The sequence below is a fragment of the Rhinolophus ferrumequinum genome, chromosome 5, assembly GCF_004115265.2.
Source record: "Rhinolophus ferrumequinum isolate MPI-CBG mRhiFer1 chromosome 5, mRhiFer1_v1.p, whole genome shotgun sequence".
Taxonomy (NCBI): Eukaryota; Metazoa; Chordata; class Mammalia; order Chiroptera; family Rhinolophidae; genus Rhinolophus; species Rhinolophus ferrumequinum.
This window is the reverse complement of record NC_046288.1, coordinates 53,078,588-53,094,259: the sequence shown is the minus strand read 5'-3', so window position 1 is coordinate 53,094,259 and position 15,672 is coordinate 53,078,588. Positions and strand designations below refer to the sequence as shown.

The 15,672-nt window shown below is 33.4% G+C and overlaps 1 protein-coding gene across 3 annotated transcripts in view; it reads right to left on the bottom strand.

Annotated features, from left to right (window-relative positions):
- The window catches only part of BANK1 (B cell scaffold protein with ankyrin repeats 1), a 328,432-nt gene that overhangs the window by 65,006 nt on the left and 247,754 nt on the right, over positions 1 to 15,672 (bottom strand). For all 3 annotated transcript variants that reach the window (XM_033105338.1, XM_033105337.1, XM_033105339.1), the window contains exon 8: positions 674 to 752. In XM_033105338.1, the coding sequence (XP_032961229.1) occupies positions 674 to 752 (79 nt within the window). The remainder of the gene's footprint in view (positions 1 to 673; positions 753 to 15,672) is intronic.

The window sequence follows — 15,672 nt, the reverse complement described above, 5'->3', positions numbered from 1 at the left end:
AGGACAGAGTCTTCACTTGCTGAAATTAGGAAGTCAACAGGCAGAGCAGGCTGGGAGTGGCAGGAATTAGGGTGTCCCAGTTTGGAAATGTCAGGTGGGAGATGCAGATCACACACGCTGGTGAAGATGCTGAGCAAGCTGTTGGAATCTGGCGTAACGGGCAGAGTGACATGTATGTACAAAAACTCTGAATTTGTCTTCAGATATTAGAATATAGAATTATATCCTATTGCAGCCACTGAGGGCCTTAGCTAGTGTGTGTCCTTGTGCAATGTTCTCATTTCTTAGCTGAGAAAACTAATGTCTGAAAAGAATATGACTGTTAAAAACAAAACAAATAAACAAAAAAACCCTATAGTTGTCAAATAGTCAGAATATTCATATCAACTTGACTTGCATATTCTCTTTGAGTAGGAAAAACTGGTGTTTGATTATTTAACACCACACTTATTAGAAGTATTTAAATTAGCCAGATAATTTAGTAATATCTTAGCCAGATAATTTAGCCATATTATAAATCGTCATTCAGTGAATTACTTTTTCATTCTCTCTTCAGTCTTACTTTTCTAGTTACATAAATCTAACATAAACATTATATATATATATGTGTGTGTGTATATATATATACATATATATATATACACATATATACATAACATATAGGAACACTTACTGGGAAAATATGTAGAAAATGAGGTAATATCCTCTTCATAGTCATGTTCTTGGTCATTATTTCTGCTAATTTCTTGGATCTAAAAAAAAAATAAATGTAATGTTCAATAATATGCATTAATCTTAATAAATCTGTAATTTACATATTCCAAATGGAAAACTGATGGCTATAGGAATAAGAAATAGTTTTAAAGTTTTTATTTAAATATTTTAATTTAATTATATTACCTATCTTATTATATTTGTGCCATTTACGATTGCTCAATGACACATAGTATTAAAAGTACAACTGGGGCAACAGAACATTTAAAATAAGGAATAAATGGATTTAAAAATGAAACATTACAACTGCGATTCAAAGCAATAATCATAAAATTTAGGTGTAATAAATAACTCCTGAATAAAATTGAACACAACTATTTATCTTAAAAACTATGAGTTTTGCTTTCTTTTATTATGTCTGTGTCTTTTACCTGTTCAAAAAGTATTCTTAATTACATCAATTATTATAATACAGTGAAAAACAATGAAATTGTAAAGGGGCTTAGTTTCCATCTTTAAAAAGAAAAAGGAAACCGAGTAAGGGAATTTATGTTTGTCTTTCGGAAATCAGTTCCACTGCACTTAGAAGGGAGAATTACTGAGAAAGGACAGAAAGCTGTTATTTATGGAATTGTTAGTCTTTTTAAATAATCTCTGAAAGAGACATGGGGTCTACATTCATGCAACTTATTTGTGCTCATAAACAAAGCTAAGTAATACCAGTGACAGTTCTATTGGTGCAAAAGTATCTAGAGAAAGGAATAAAGTCTGGTTGCATTAACACAGATCACATTTTGTTATCACAGACTCCAAATGATTATTCAAATGACTTATGATTTTGTTCTTAATAAAATTGATTGAAAGGATTAGGTTATATGCGTTGCATTTGGACTGTTCCTTTAAAAGTTAAAAACATCCATATTAAAGCATTATTAAATTTATGGCCGCCTTCGTATGCAAGGGTATTTGTCCTATCTATTGACTTAATCAATTTGTTTTTTCACCCACTTTGACCAAAGGGAGCCCCATGGAACTTCTTTTTTAACTAATATTATCCAGAGAAGCAGCATAGTCTTCGATTTCCAGTGGAATTATGAAAATAAAAATCTCTTTAGTAGTTTTTTTAGTGAGCTTGATGCAGAAGCTCATTTTCTATTTAAATCATATTTTTCCCTTGATGGACTCAATCAAAGGCCAATATGAGCAACATGTAACTTTACCAGGGACACTGACATGTTGGTTGATATCTGTCTGCTTTGGTATTAAAAGCATTATTTAATATAACTGTTCATTGTTTCCAATTAGCCTGACCTCTGTATTTCAAAAGGTAGATCAAGAATACATTAAAAAGATCCAATACAAATACGATTTTATTAATACTCTTAAAGTCATATCAAAGAAATTTTTACTAGTTGAAAACCAGGAATGGTTTTCAACGATTTCAGGAATTATGTGAAAATTTCCTGTCTAGTATTCACAAGCTTAGACCTTATGAACTCAAAATCAATGTGAATTAATGGAGACTGTGGGCAAGTGTGTTGGTGTGTGCTTAATGGTTGAAGCTGAATGGAATCATTTTTATGTCATAACTTAAGGTATATAACATTTGTACAAACAAACAAGTCCAAAAATGTCTCGAAATAAGTTGCTTTCAAGTTTTAAAAAACAGTGGAGTTTGACTGATAGGAGGACTTTAATAAATATTATATAAATTTGATATTTTGTACAATCAGACTATGCAGAGAGTAAATGTTTTCTTAGCAATGAAAGGATCTTTAGGAAAATTTACACTAAAAAACAAATGCTTCTTACTTGAGTTCCTTACTCTTACAATCAAATTTATTTTGAAAAATGTTAGATCTAGTGATATATTAATAACTGTCTAATGAAATCAATGATGCTTCAAAGAGAAGTATGATGGCACCTCACATCTAATCACTTTAACACTTGGCTGTGTGGTGCAGTGGACAGCTTGGATTTTGAAGTCAATATAAGAACAAATTACAATTGCTATTTATGATTTGTGTGTAATTGGTCACATGCTTTACTCTAAGTCCTAATGTTCTATCCCGCAAAATGTAGATAGTAATATCTATGCCATCAATTTGCGGGAGAATTAAATTGGAATAGTGTAAGTAAGATGTATCACGTACTAAATACTCAATAAATGTAATCTGCACGTTAGATTTTCCTTCAGGAGACAAAATATAGATCTACATTTAAGCAAGCATGGTGACCATATTGGCTTGATGGGGAATCATCAATATGAACCAATAAGTATTTAACTTACATCCTCTCAACTATCTGACTCTGGAATTTCTGCTACTACAGAAAAAGAATTAGAATATGAACTTTCTATCTTACCTAAGTGAGTCAGTATGATTTTGTTATTAAAAAGCATCTGTATAATTTACAAGCTAATAGAAATAAGAATTAGGGAAAAATAGATATTTACTTTAACAAGTTTCTTTTTCTGGTGCTAGAGTCTGACTTTATTAATTTATCAGATATGTATGCAAGACTACTATGTGCTAAATACTGTTAGCAATTAAGAAAAATAGTTTAAAAAAATAGAGCCATAACTCCCATTCTCAAAATACCACATTTTTATTGGGAGAGGAAGAAATAATAAAACAATAATAATACAATATTTTATTTATTTTATTACAATAAACGTAGTCCTTACAGGTGAGAGGGAGGATTGAGAAGTAACCAGATAACCAAAGCACAGTTTTATTCATTTGCTTTTCGGGTGAGGATATTGTATTAAAAATTATCTGAGAGGGAATTATGCTAAGTGAAATAAGTCAGACAGAGAAAGACAAATATTGTATGATTTCACTTATAGGTGGAATCTGAAAAACACACAAACAAACCAAACCAAACAAAAACAAACTTATAGAAACAGAGAACAAACTGAAGTTTGCCAGAGGAGACGGAGATGGGAGCATGGGTAAAAAAGATAAAGGGGAATATAGTTAATAATATTGTGATAAATTTGCACAGTGACAAATGATTGATTACTAGATTTAGTGTGGTGATCACATCATAAGATATGTACGTGTCGAATCACTATGTTGTACACTTGAAACTAACATAATATTGTATGCCAACTATACTTTAATAAAAAAATTAAATTATTTTGACAATTGCCTGGTTCCCACTTCTTTAAAAGAAAAATCCAGCCTTTACAACAAAATCTAGTAGCTGAACATGTCAATGTAACAGTCCAGCTCCTAAATAGTCATCGCACTACACAAGTTTAAAAAAAATTAAAATAATTGATTATGAAGGATAAATTAAAAAGCAAACTTGTTGATCGAGGTATACGAAGCTCCACATGCTTTTGGCAGCTAGTACTGTACAAATTGATCACAATATTCTGATTTTGGGGAAGTGAATAAAAACAATCTTCATATGGCAGTTGTTTTCCAAATCTTTTTATGAGATTCTAAAGATATTGTAATTAGCCCAACTTTCCATCCTGTTCATTATAAATGATTTTGCCAACTTTAAAGCACATGGCAGCCTGTGGAATGAGAATAAGAAAATGTATATATATATATATATATACACACACATATATATATGTATATATATAAGAAAATGTATATATATATACATATACATATATACATATATATGTATATATATAAGAAAATGTATATATATATACACGTATATATATATATATTATATATATTACATATATATTATATATATGTTATATATATATGTTTGAAGATCAACACATTGACCGTGTAATATTTTATATATTACCTAAAATGAATGCACTGGACTGCAGAATCTGAGATAATATTCCCATTGAAATAATAAAGATGATTCTTACTAAATGTTAAGAGTAATGTGCAATGTTATACTACAGCCATCAATAAGAGCAAACATAGAGTCTGAAAAGTTTTTTCAAGGGCACATTGTAGGAATAAATATCTTAGCTCTCATTACATCTTTTAAAGATTTGTTTCTCCTTATGCCACCTAGGAATATGGTCCAAAAGCAGATTAATATAATTTCTCATGAAAATTTCTTTTTTATTTTATAGGAATTAAAATCCTGGATGTAAAAATTAAATGGGAACTCTGTCCATAGTGCGAGGGGAATGAAGTAGAGGTGGAATTGTTAAATTCACATGGGGGAAGAAGCAGACATTTTCCTTGGTATGGGCCAAAATTTAGTTAGAATAACCTGAGGAAATAGGCTCTATTTTTTAAGACAGAATCTTACAATGGAAAATTAAGTGATGAAAAGGCACTTTAACTAGGTGGACAAAGGCTAGAAGTCTCATTATACATATGAGAAACTCAGTTTTCTAAGTGTGTCCTACGAGGACAATCTGGTGACGTGGAAAAAGCAGGTGTCAAGGGGACAAGTGATGGTTTCATCTGAAAGTTCATAGAAAAGAAGAAAGAAACAGTAGAAATATTGAGAGCTACTCTCTCCAATTTAGGGAAACAACTTTTTAAAAAGTTAACATTCCAAAAGCTTTTGGAGGATTGGCTTCTGTAACTGGCACATCTCTCGTTCTGACCTCCACTTGAGCGTGCTCACCCCAGCTCTCCGTCCACTCTGAGGCCACCCTCCAGGCAACCTCCTGGAGTGGTGACCCATAGAGCCTCTGGTCCTGCTACTGACAGCTTTTGGTCTTAACCTCTGCCCATGATGCAGCTCTATCTACAGTTGTGAACTTCAGGCTTGGACACCTGACCCTTTTAACTAAAATCCAGCCCTGTTTTGACAGTGTATATTTCAAACCCATCATAGCAGTGGCTGCATCTGTGACGTACCAACACCTTCATTGAGCATATGCTTGGTTTGACTTTATGCATCTCTGTCACCAATACGGGAATGAGAACATTAAAAGCCATTCCTTTTTTTGAGTTGTAGTTGTAAATGTGAAAATTAGTTATCTTTATTTACCATTATGGAGTCCAAAGTCTGGAAGGAACCTGTGGATAACTAGTATATTCTCTGATATAATATAAAAATAATGTGTCACAATAAAAAATGTAATAATTTGGATATTTTTCCAAGCAACAGTTGTTTGAAAATGTAGTCTATGTTCTGCACTGCTCAACCCTGTTCACCTAAAGTGGCTTTTCCTGGGTTTCATACTTGTCCTTTTTCTCTTCTCACAGAATGTATTCTCTCTGGGTGCTCCTATCTACCCCACAGCCTTTAATTTATATATATAGCATGATGATTCCTGGACGTCATTTGCTCTGAGATCTAGATTCTAGGAGTGAGAAAAGGATCCTACAAGAAACAGTCATAGAAGAGAATAACCTGGAGAGAAAGAGATCAGAAAAATCAGGAGAGGGGATGCTTTAGATTGAATATATGTGTCCACACCCCCTCCAAATTCATATATCGAAATCCTAATCCTCAAGGTGATTAGATCATGAGGTTTGATCCCTGATGTATGAGATTAGTGACCTTGCAAAAAAGACCCCACAGAGCTCTCTCACCCCTTCCACTATAGGAGGACAAAGTGAGAAGACAACCATCTGAACCACCATATGAACCAGGAAGAGTGCCCTCACCAGACACTGAATCTGTCGGCACCAAGAACGTAGACTTCCTAGCCTCCAGGATTGTGAGCAGTACATGTTTGTTGTTTATGAGACACTTAGATTATGATATTTTTGTTATAGCAGTCTGAATGGACTAAGAGAATTTCAAGTAAATCATAACATTACATGTTTTACCCATAGTAAAAGGAAAAGCTTTAAAAACAGTTCATAAACATTTTTCATCAAGATCACTAATGACCCTGCTGAGGGGAAATACAATGGCATTGTGTGAATTCATACCGGATTGAAGAATCTTGAACAGTAAAATGGAATGAAGAATGGAAGACGTCATGTATATAGAGTTCCCTTTCAGGAACCATGATGTGAAGGATTATAGGACTACTGTACTGCTCTTAAGAATTATTTTTCAAAAAAATAGATTAAAGATGTTAGGGAAAGTGCTTTATTGCGAGCAAAGGCCAGGGAGATGACAGGTATGGCATCCAGAGCACATTCGCACAAAACACTGTATTAGGCAAAGTGAGATACAGAAACAGAAAACTTCATAATCCCAAACCGCAAATAGTCTACAGTTAGTGGGAAAGAGACGAAATGTAGATAAGGCAAAATGAAACAAGCTTGAAAAATACACACATACTGGCAAAATGCTATCATAAACATACAATCATTTCCATTGGGTTGATGGAACAGAGAACATTTCAGAGTAAGTGGTATTCAAGCTAAGTCTTAAAGAATAACTACGGTTTTATTCTGTAAAATAAGGGAGGAAGGAAATTCTTGGTCAATGGGTGAGCATGCCTGAAACAGCAGAAAGACTAGGTGAGTGGTCCATAGCTGGTCTGATTAGTTTGCATGGAGGAATATATTTGAATGCCAAGATGGGGCGGTGCATTCAGGTTTTATTTTTCAAAGTTTTAAGCACTTTTGAGTATGTCATTATTTCCTCAGAAGTGGGAAGTGGTATGTACCTGCCGTATTTTAGAAAAATATTTCTGGCAACAGTGGATAAGAGGGAGAGGAAGTTATTTTAATAGTCAAGGAGAATGGTAATGAGGGCGAAAAAATAAAATATTTAACGGAGAAAGAAGATTTAAGAAATATCAAGGAGATGGCATAGACAAGATTTTTTACAGCTTCATAAAGCTTGCCTTGAAGTTAAAGAAAATACGTTTTTTTTTTGACAAGTTTTTACAGCTTCACAGAAAGAATCTTAAAGCTGATATTGCAAATCTATTTATAATAGATAATTGAATGGCTGAAATAATCCCTAAAATCCAAATGCAGAATAGGAAGACTCAATTCTATTGATCAGAGCACTTAAAACATGAAAGATCAGTCAGAGAAGGTAAATTATAAATCAATGAAGAGATATTGGGATAGTGAATAAAATTGCTAGCAAATCTTCAGCTTGATAGTGAATAAAATTGCTAGCAAACCTTCAGCATTTAGAAAATGCTGTCTGTATGGGGAAAAGACACTGTGGATGAAAGTGTACAAAAATACTTATTTTATATATGTGTATTTAATATTAGTTTTTAGCATATCGCAACATACCATAGTACTCTAAGTATTTCTTCCCATTTCACAATTTTACATTGAAACTGTAGCATTTGACTAGTAACACTATTAAATCATTCAGCAGCACAGTAGTATCTCATAATCAGAGAAACCTGAGAGACACACATGTATCCTCAATGAATTAAAAGCCACCATTTTCACCCTGTTCCATTTTACCAGATTCCATTCAAATCATTTATCAGAAGACCTTTGCCATTCCACTTAACTTTGATGAGTACATTGGCAAGATGTACACTCTTAGATCTTACGTAAATACAGATTTATTTAAGGAATATTATACAAAAATTCATTCTTATGTACCAAAGACAACTCAAAACTGTAGCAGAATAAATGTGATAAGCTAATAAGAGTACAAACCTGTTGAAAGTAATAATTCCTTTAAGGTAACATAAAATGGAAAACTTTTGTGGAAGAAGAAACAACATTGTTATATATTAAATAAATCTACTTCCCTTACACCCATATGTAATATCAAAATAGAAGAGAATCAATAAAACCAATAAGCTCACTTTGGAAGAAAAACACCATTTTCGTTAGCCCAGAAATCTGAAAGTTTTTACAATAAAATAATGAAATAAATTTTATTTTCTGGGGGCCCCAACCAAGACACTAAGTGTACTGCTGTTTATATTCTACAATTATTGAAAACTGAGCTTCATCCCACTCCATTCTGCCACTGAGAATTGCATCATTCTTTGTTGTGCGGTAGTAGCTTAGCATTTTAAAACTTCAAGTGATTTATTTGGCAGATTTCACTCTGAAAAATCATTCCTAATCTTCATATTCATAGCCCAAAGGAAATCAGGACTAGCCTAATGGAAATCCGCATATGTCTAATATTCATTTTCATCTGTAAGTAAATCCATGAGTGTGTAACCTTACATGAAGTTCAAATAAATTTGCCTAATGCAGTTTATCTTCAGCTTTAACTTTACATGTTTTTTGAGAGGGGTTTTTCTGGTTGTGAATGTAGACAGCTATTTATGTCCAAATGACAGGCCATGACATTTGACTGAAGAATGGTCTCACAAAGGGATATGTAAAGTTTAAAATAAAGTCTTTAAATGTAAAATACCTTCTATCAATGTGGTCAACTCATTTTTGACAAAGCAACAAAGGCAAAATATAATGGAATAAAGATAGTCTCTTCAAAAATTGGTGCTGGAACAACTGGGCATCCACATGTGAAAAAATCAGACTAGACACAGACCTTGCATCCTTTGTGAAAGTTAACTGAAAATGGATCATAGACCTAAATGTAAAATGCGAAACTATAAAACTCATAGATGATAACATAGGAAGAACCTAGGTGACTGGCTATGGCGATGACTCTTTAGATACAATACCAAAGACATGAGCCATGAAATAGTTGATAAACTGGACTTCATAAAAAAACCAAAACAACAAAACAAAAACTTCTGTTCTATAAAAGACAACTTTAAGGGAATTAGAAGACAAGGCACACACTAAGAGCAAATATTTACAAAAGACATATCTGATAAAGGACGGTTATTCATAGAACTTTTAAAATTCAATAATAAAAAAAGAAACAAACAGATTTAAAAACGGGCCAAAGATCTTAACAGACACCTCACCAAAGAAGATATACATGTGGCAAAAATGTATATGAAAATATGCTCCACACTGTACGTCATCAGAAAAATAAAAATTACAATAACAATGAGACAACGCTACACACCTATTAGAATGGCCAAAATCCAGAACACTGACACCACCAAATGCTTGCAAGGATGTGGAGTAAAAAACTCACATTTATTGATGGTGGGAGTGCAAAATTGTACAACTACTTTGGAATACAGTTTGACAGTTTTTTACAAAACTAAACATACCCTTACCATATGACCCAGCAATCTCGCTCCTTGTTATTTACCCAAAGGAGTTGAAAATATATGTCCTCTCAAAAATCTGCATGTGGATGTTTATAGCAGCTTTATTCCTAGTGGCCAAAATTTGGAAGCAAGCAAGATACCCTTCAGTAGTTGAATGGATAAATAAAGTGTGGTACATCCAGATAATATAATATTCTGTGTTAAAAAAATGAGAAATCAAGCCATGAAAAGATATGGAGGAAACTGAAATGTATATTACTGATAGAAACCAGTCTGAAAAGGCTACATACTGTATAATCCCAACTATATGACGTTCTTGAAATGGCAAAACTATGGAGACGATGAAAAGATGAGTGGTTTCCAGGGGTGAGGTTGGGAGAGAGACGAATAGTCAGAAAACAGAGGATTTTTAGAGTAGTGAAAATACTCTGTATAATATGATAATGATGAATGTGTTATTATACTTTTGTAAACCCACAGAATGTACAACACCAAGAGGAAACCCTAAGGTAAACTGTGGACTTCAGGTGATTAAGATTTGTCAATGTAGGTTCATCCTTGGTAAATGTACCATTCTGGTGAATGATAACAGGGGAGGCTATGTTTTTGTAAGGCTGTGGAGAATGTGGGAAATTTATGTACCTTCCTCTCAATTTAGTTGTAAACCTAAAACTGTTCTAAAAAAATAAAGTCTAGAAAAAAATTAAAAAGAAATTCATATGCCACTAGACAGTGGACTTCATGTTATTTGTTTTGTCTGAAAGTGCCTCTAAAACTGTTTAGGGTAGAATTCTATAGAAATCAATAATGGCTTAGCACATATAAATATAATTATTGAATCACCAGGTCAACTAGTTTTTTAGCATTACATATTAATGTTATGTATAGATATTTGAACTTCTTTACATCGTTATGAATCATGTAATTGAACAGCAAGATAAAGATTGAGTACTGTTTCTGAGACTTGCATTTATTAACAGCTGAGCTGAGCTAAGTGAATAAACAAAAAATTAAATAGTATGCCCTGTGTTTGAGGACTGTTTGACGTTTTATAAAGATGTGTTCCTCACCAAAAAGTTAAATTGCTTAGAAATTTATCAAACTAAAGCAATTGTAACTCAGTTTAGACAAAATTCAATCTCCAGAGAATAATAGCAAAGGGGCTTTACGTTTTCACTTACTTTTAAAAAAACATTTACTCAGAACACATTAAATAGCAGAAAGCAGGTTAGGTAATGGAACTATAATTAAGGATAAGCCAAGTTTCTCTTAAAACACAGAGATCGACATACATACTTACAATACATATGATAGATATAATAATGTTATTATTAAAAATAATAACTTACATAACACTTATTATGCCTGTAGAGCACATGAAGCCAGGAGTCCTTTGCTGGCTATTGTCTGAATTATGAGGAAACAAAAGGCCCACTCTTAGTCCCCAAAGAAAAGACAAGTAAACAGCAATGGTGGCATTTGAAAGCACAAACAGGACATCGTAAACCCATATTGTTGTATGGATACCCAAAGACGAGGGCTAATGGAGGCGCTGGGGTCAGGGGTCAGAGACAACGGGGGGATTCAGCAAAGATGGCTGCGGGCTGCCTTGCTCATATTCCCCGGCTGATCCTGCTTGTAAAAGAGTTAGGTATTTTTTTTGAGAAGCAGGAGACAGCTATGTTTTTTTTCATCTATTTGACTGGGGTACAAATACAGTGAAAACATCTCATAAATGTTTCTGGTGTTCTGAGAAAAAAAATGGGATGAAGGAGATAAGTTATAATCAGAAAAGCTTGCTTTAGGCCCCATCTTTCAGAAAAAGAAAAACCGTTGTAAGATGAAAATGCTACAAGTAAAAAACACATGGGTTTCACAGTAATATCATTTGATAACTTAATGGCCTGCGTCTCCTTGGTAGAACAGAGCTAAAGCATGTGTGGCTCTTACTCCTTCAAAAAATCTACCTCAAGCAATATATACAATCACCTGTTACTATGCTCATGGCACCAATGGGACAACAGAGGCAGAGTAGTGTTTTAATGACTTGTTCAAGGTCACTAGATGAAATGATTTCTTCTAATTAGGGTTTTATCTGCAATTCCTTTCTGAGGCATATGTAATACGTGGCTAGAAGCACTCCCCTCTGTCTTGCTGTCAAATAATGAGAGACATAGATTCCAAGATTTAGGAGGATCTTGATTATAGTTCTTTACATTTATAAAGCAATTAATGAGCTTCAAAGCAATTTCATATACATACATCACCTTTTCATATCAACCCTGCAGGTCCTGCCGGAGGAGTCCTGTAGCTGAAGACAGATGAAAAGGTAAGTGCCTTGTCCATGGCTGACAGTATATAAAGCAGAAATTGAAATCCAGGATAACCCAGGGTTTTTGGGTTCATATCTTACAAACCAAAGACCTGTGTTCTTTACACGACAGCACAGTGCTTTTTGTCAAAAGTATTTGTACTGTGTACAGATGCCATTAAAAGAAACTGAAAATAATAGATATTTGGAAATGAAACTTTTTACTCAATGAAGAAATCATCTCTGATTACAGATCAAGGTTATGTTCTATAAATGATAATGAAGGTTTAAAACCTTATATTGGTGGTAAAGATGAATTTGAAATTCATCTCCTTTATCTTTGACTAATAATATACTTTTTAGAGAATATGAATAAGAGAGAAAATTATGGAGTTAATCCAACAAAATCTAGTAATCAATAAAAATCCTGTGATACAGTTCAGGATGAACGATGACCACTATGACTTTAAAATCATTAAAAGATGACTTAGATTATTCCTAATGATAGAAAAGTCTGTATTTTATTGTCTATTTCTTTACCTGAAAATTAATTTTCCAGAAAGTGTTACTCTTTTCAGCAGATAAGTATATTGATCAGGTAAACTTTTGATAGATGTAATAAAAAAAGAGAAATAAAAGTAAAATCCCACAAATTATAGTTACATTTGCTTAAGTTTTCTGACAGGAAGACTAAAATTAATTTTAAATTATGGTTTTAGATTTCCTTATTTCCCTGGCACCTATCACTATAGAAAATTTTATATGCATGATTTCTTTCTAATTTTCTGAATCTTTAGCCCACTTTCTAAAGATAAGCCAAAGTACTTAGTCTTTGAGCCCTGTTTTGCCTCTGGAACACGATACCCACTTTTATTTGACCGCCCTATAATCATTACCAACTCTTCCAGTGTTACACAGGTCATTTACTAAAACAGAGGTATTGGATTTGTGCTTGTTTCTTCTGATTATTTTTATCTGGTCACATAGCTGTCCAAATAAACATTTCCACTTTATCCAATACTTAACACATGATAATACAGATGGTCTTATATCTTAGGAATTATATTTCTTCACCCTTAAATTAATATTATTTTTCAGACTTGCCCATTAGCTCAAGGTTTTATTTTTCTTTTACTTTTAAAAAGAAATAATAAAAAACCACAGAAAGATAGACTTGTAAATATGAACTAACAAAGCTTTATTGTCACCGACAACTGACTATAGATCGATGAGACACTTTGATCAGTCAAATGTAATGCAGCATAATACAGGTGACTTCTACGTTACCCTTTTGTGAATCAGAGCTGCACTAACTAAAGCGTGGGCCAGGTGTACTAAAGACAAAAATATAGTAAGAAGGCAATTTAAGTAGATCAAATGTTATGGAAAGATTATCTGCCAGGAAGATCAGAAAAAAGCTAACTTAAAATTATGACATCCTATTCAGAACCACCTCGTTATTCATGACTGGGTAAAGAAATCTATTTTACATCTAATCTCCATGTCTTGTATGATAAAACACATATAAGAAACCACTAGACACTTCCAATCACTTAAGTCTCCTGTTTAGACCTATCCTGTCCTGGAAAGAATAATTTAGATTATTCCATTTTAGGAGATTGAGGCCAAAGACAACTTGAAGATGAAAAACGGTATGAGATAGTGTGATGATCTTGGCTCTGGGTGCACATTGAATTCACACGGGGAGCTTTTAGAAACTACCTATCCCCATCCAAGACCAACTAAATTAGAATCTCTAAAGGTGAAACCTAGCCAATGGTATTTATCAAGGACTCTGCTGAGGATTCTACTGTGTATCCGGGAGGCAGAACCACAAGGACCGTGATTACAAGCACAGATTTGGAGTAAGATGATCTAAATTCAAAGTGGCTCCTGACTATCAACTATGAACAAGTTGTTTAATCTATCTCAGAACTAGTTTTCCTCTGCAAATCAAGTGCCTACTACTTTGGGTTGTTTCAAGAGTTAGATGAGGTGATTCTTGGCATAGATTCAGTATTATGGCAATTATTCAATGGGGGAAAAGCCACTTCATTTGTAGGCGAAGTGTGACATGACAGCATGTGCCAAATTCCGAAACTGCCTTTTAGTCCCTGTACCCCCCACCTGACGGTATTCCAGATTTCCATTATCATATCACTTCCTGAATTAGAACTTTACATTTTGCTTTATAAGTAATGTGCCTTCTTGAAGTAATAGAGCAGTGTGGTTGAAAACATAAACTCAGGAGCCAGCAGCTAAGTTCAAATCCTGACTATGCCTCCTATTAGCTCTGTGACATTGGCCAAATATTTAACTTTTCTGTCCCTCAATTTGCTCATCTGTACAATGGGCTACTAACGTACCTGCTTCAGAAGAATGTTATTATATGATGAGTAAATGCATTAATACGTACTGCATATAAAACATTTAATATGTTCCCGGCCCATTGTAAAGTACTCAGTAAATGCTATCTATCATGATGATGGTAATGATAGATGTTAGTCATGAACTCCTTTTCTGATGTTTCCATGAAAGGTGTCTGTTTTCCATGAGTGGAAAAATCTAACACTGTGCCAACTAGACCTTTTTATCATTCTTAGCTGTTCTTCTGTACCACATCCACTAGAACCAAGTGTGGAGAAAAAAGTTTTCAAAGACAGTTCACATCTCTCTTATGTCTTGGCTACAATACATAATTTTTGGAAGTAATAGTTCAAATACATAATCACTTTTTGGAAACGGTCTGAAAGATCACGTTCTATTAATGGTTGACAAGTAGTATCTTCTGTATGCATTTATTTTATAAATATGTCTTGTTCATATGTCATATGGTTATATGCAATCACATATTAATGTCAATATTAAGGGGGAAATTAAGAGAATCCATAAATTATTGCTATGTTGCAGTTTTCATATGAAAGCTTCTTTTTTGGGCTTTAATAAAAATATTCTATAAAAAAATACTGACATTTTTAGAGATCTTCAGTAAAGAGATGCATGATTTTCCCCAAATGGTGTTGAATATCATATTTTGGCATTTAATGTTTTTCTTTTTGTACCTTTAATCAAAATTTAAGATTTTAAAAATACTGTACCAGAGAAACATTGTACAATTCATATTACTATTTGTTTCCCTACTGTAGCAATGAGATAGTGTTTCATCACAACCCAAATGTCTATAGAGGTTGCCACATCATTGTATCAAGGATCCGATTGGATATCACAATTAGCAGCCCACATGTGCTTATAACTAAAGCTGTGGAGGTACTTGTCGTAAGGATTCATTATAACATATCTCATACCTGACAAAAGGCATGTAATCTTTTATTGCTATCCATGCCTGGAAGGCTTTAATTTTTCTAAAGCCAAACAAGGTCTTTGCACATCACTTTTACTTGAACCGTAATGTGCCAAAAGATATACTTTCTGAAATAAATACTAGTAAGAGCTACTGAAAACACCTTAAGGCAAAGCAGACAACTTATTAACTATGACTTTATGAGGCTTTGCGAATTGCACCTTGGAAGGCAAATAATATCCTTATATCTGTCACTGAATTTTTCTTAATACTTCACAGTTGTCATCCAAAAAAAAAAATAAATCCCTATGCTGATAGCAATGGCTTGTCTATAAAAGAGAAACAAAATGTAAAGTGGTTATAGAG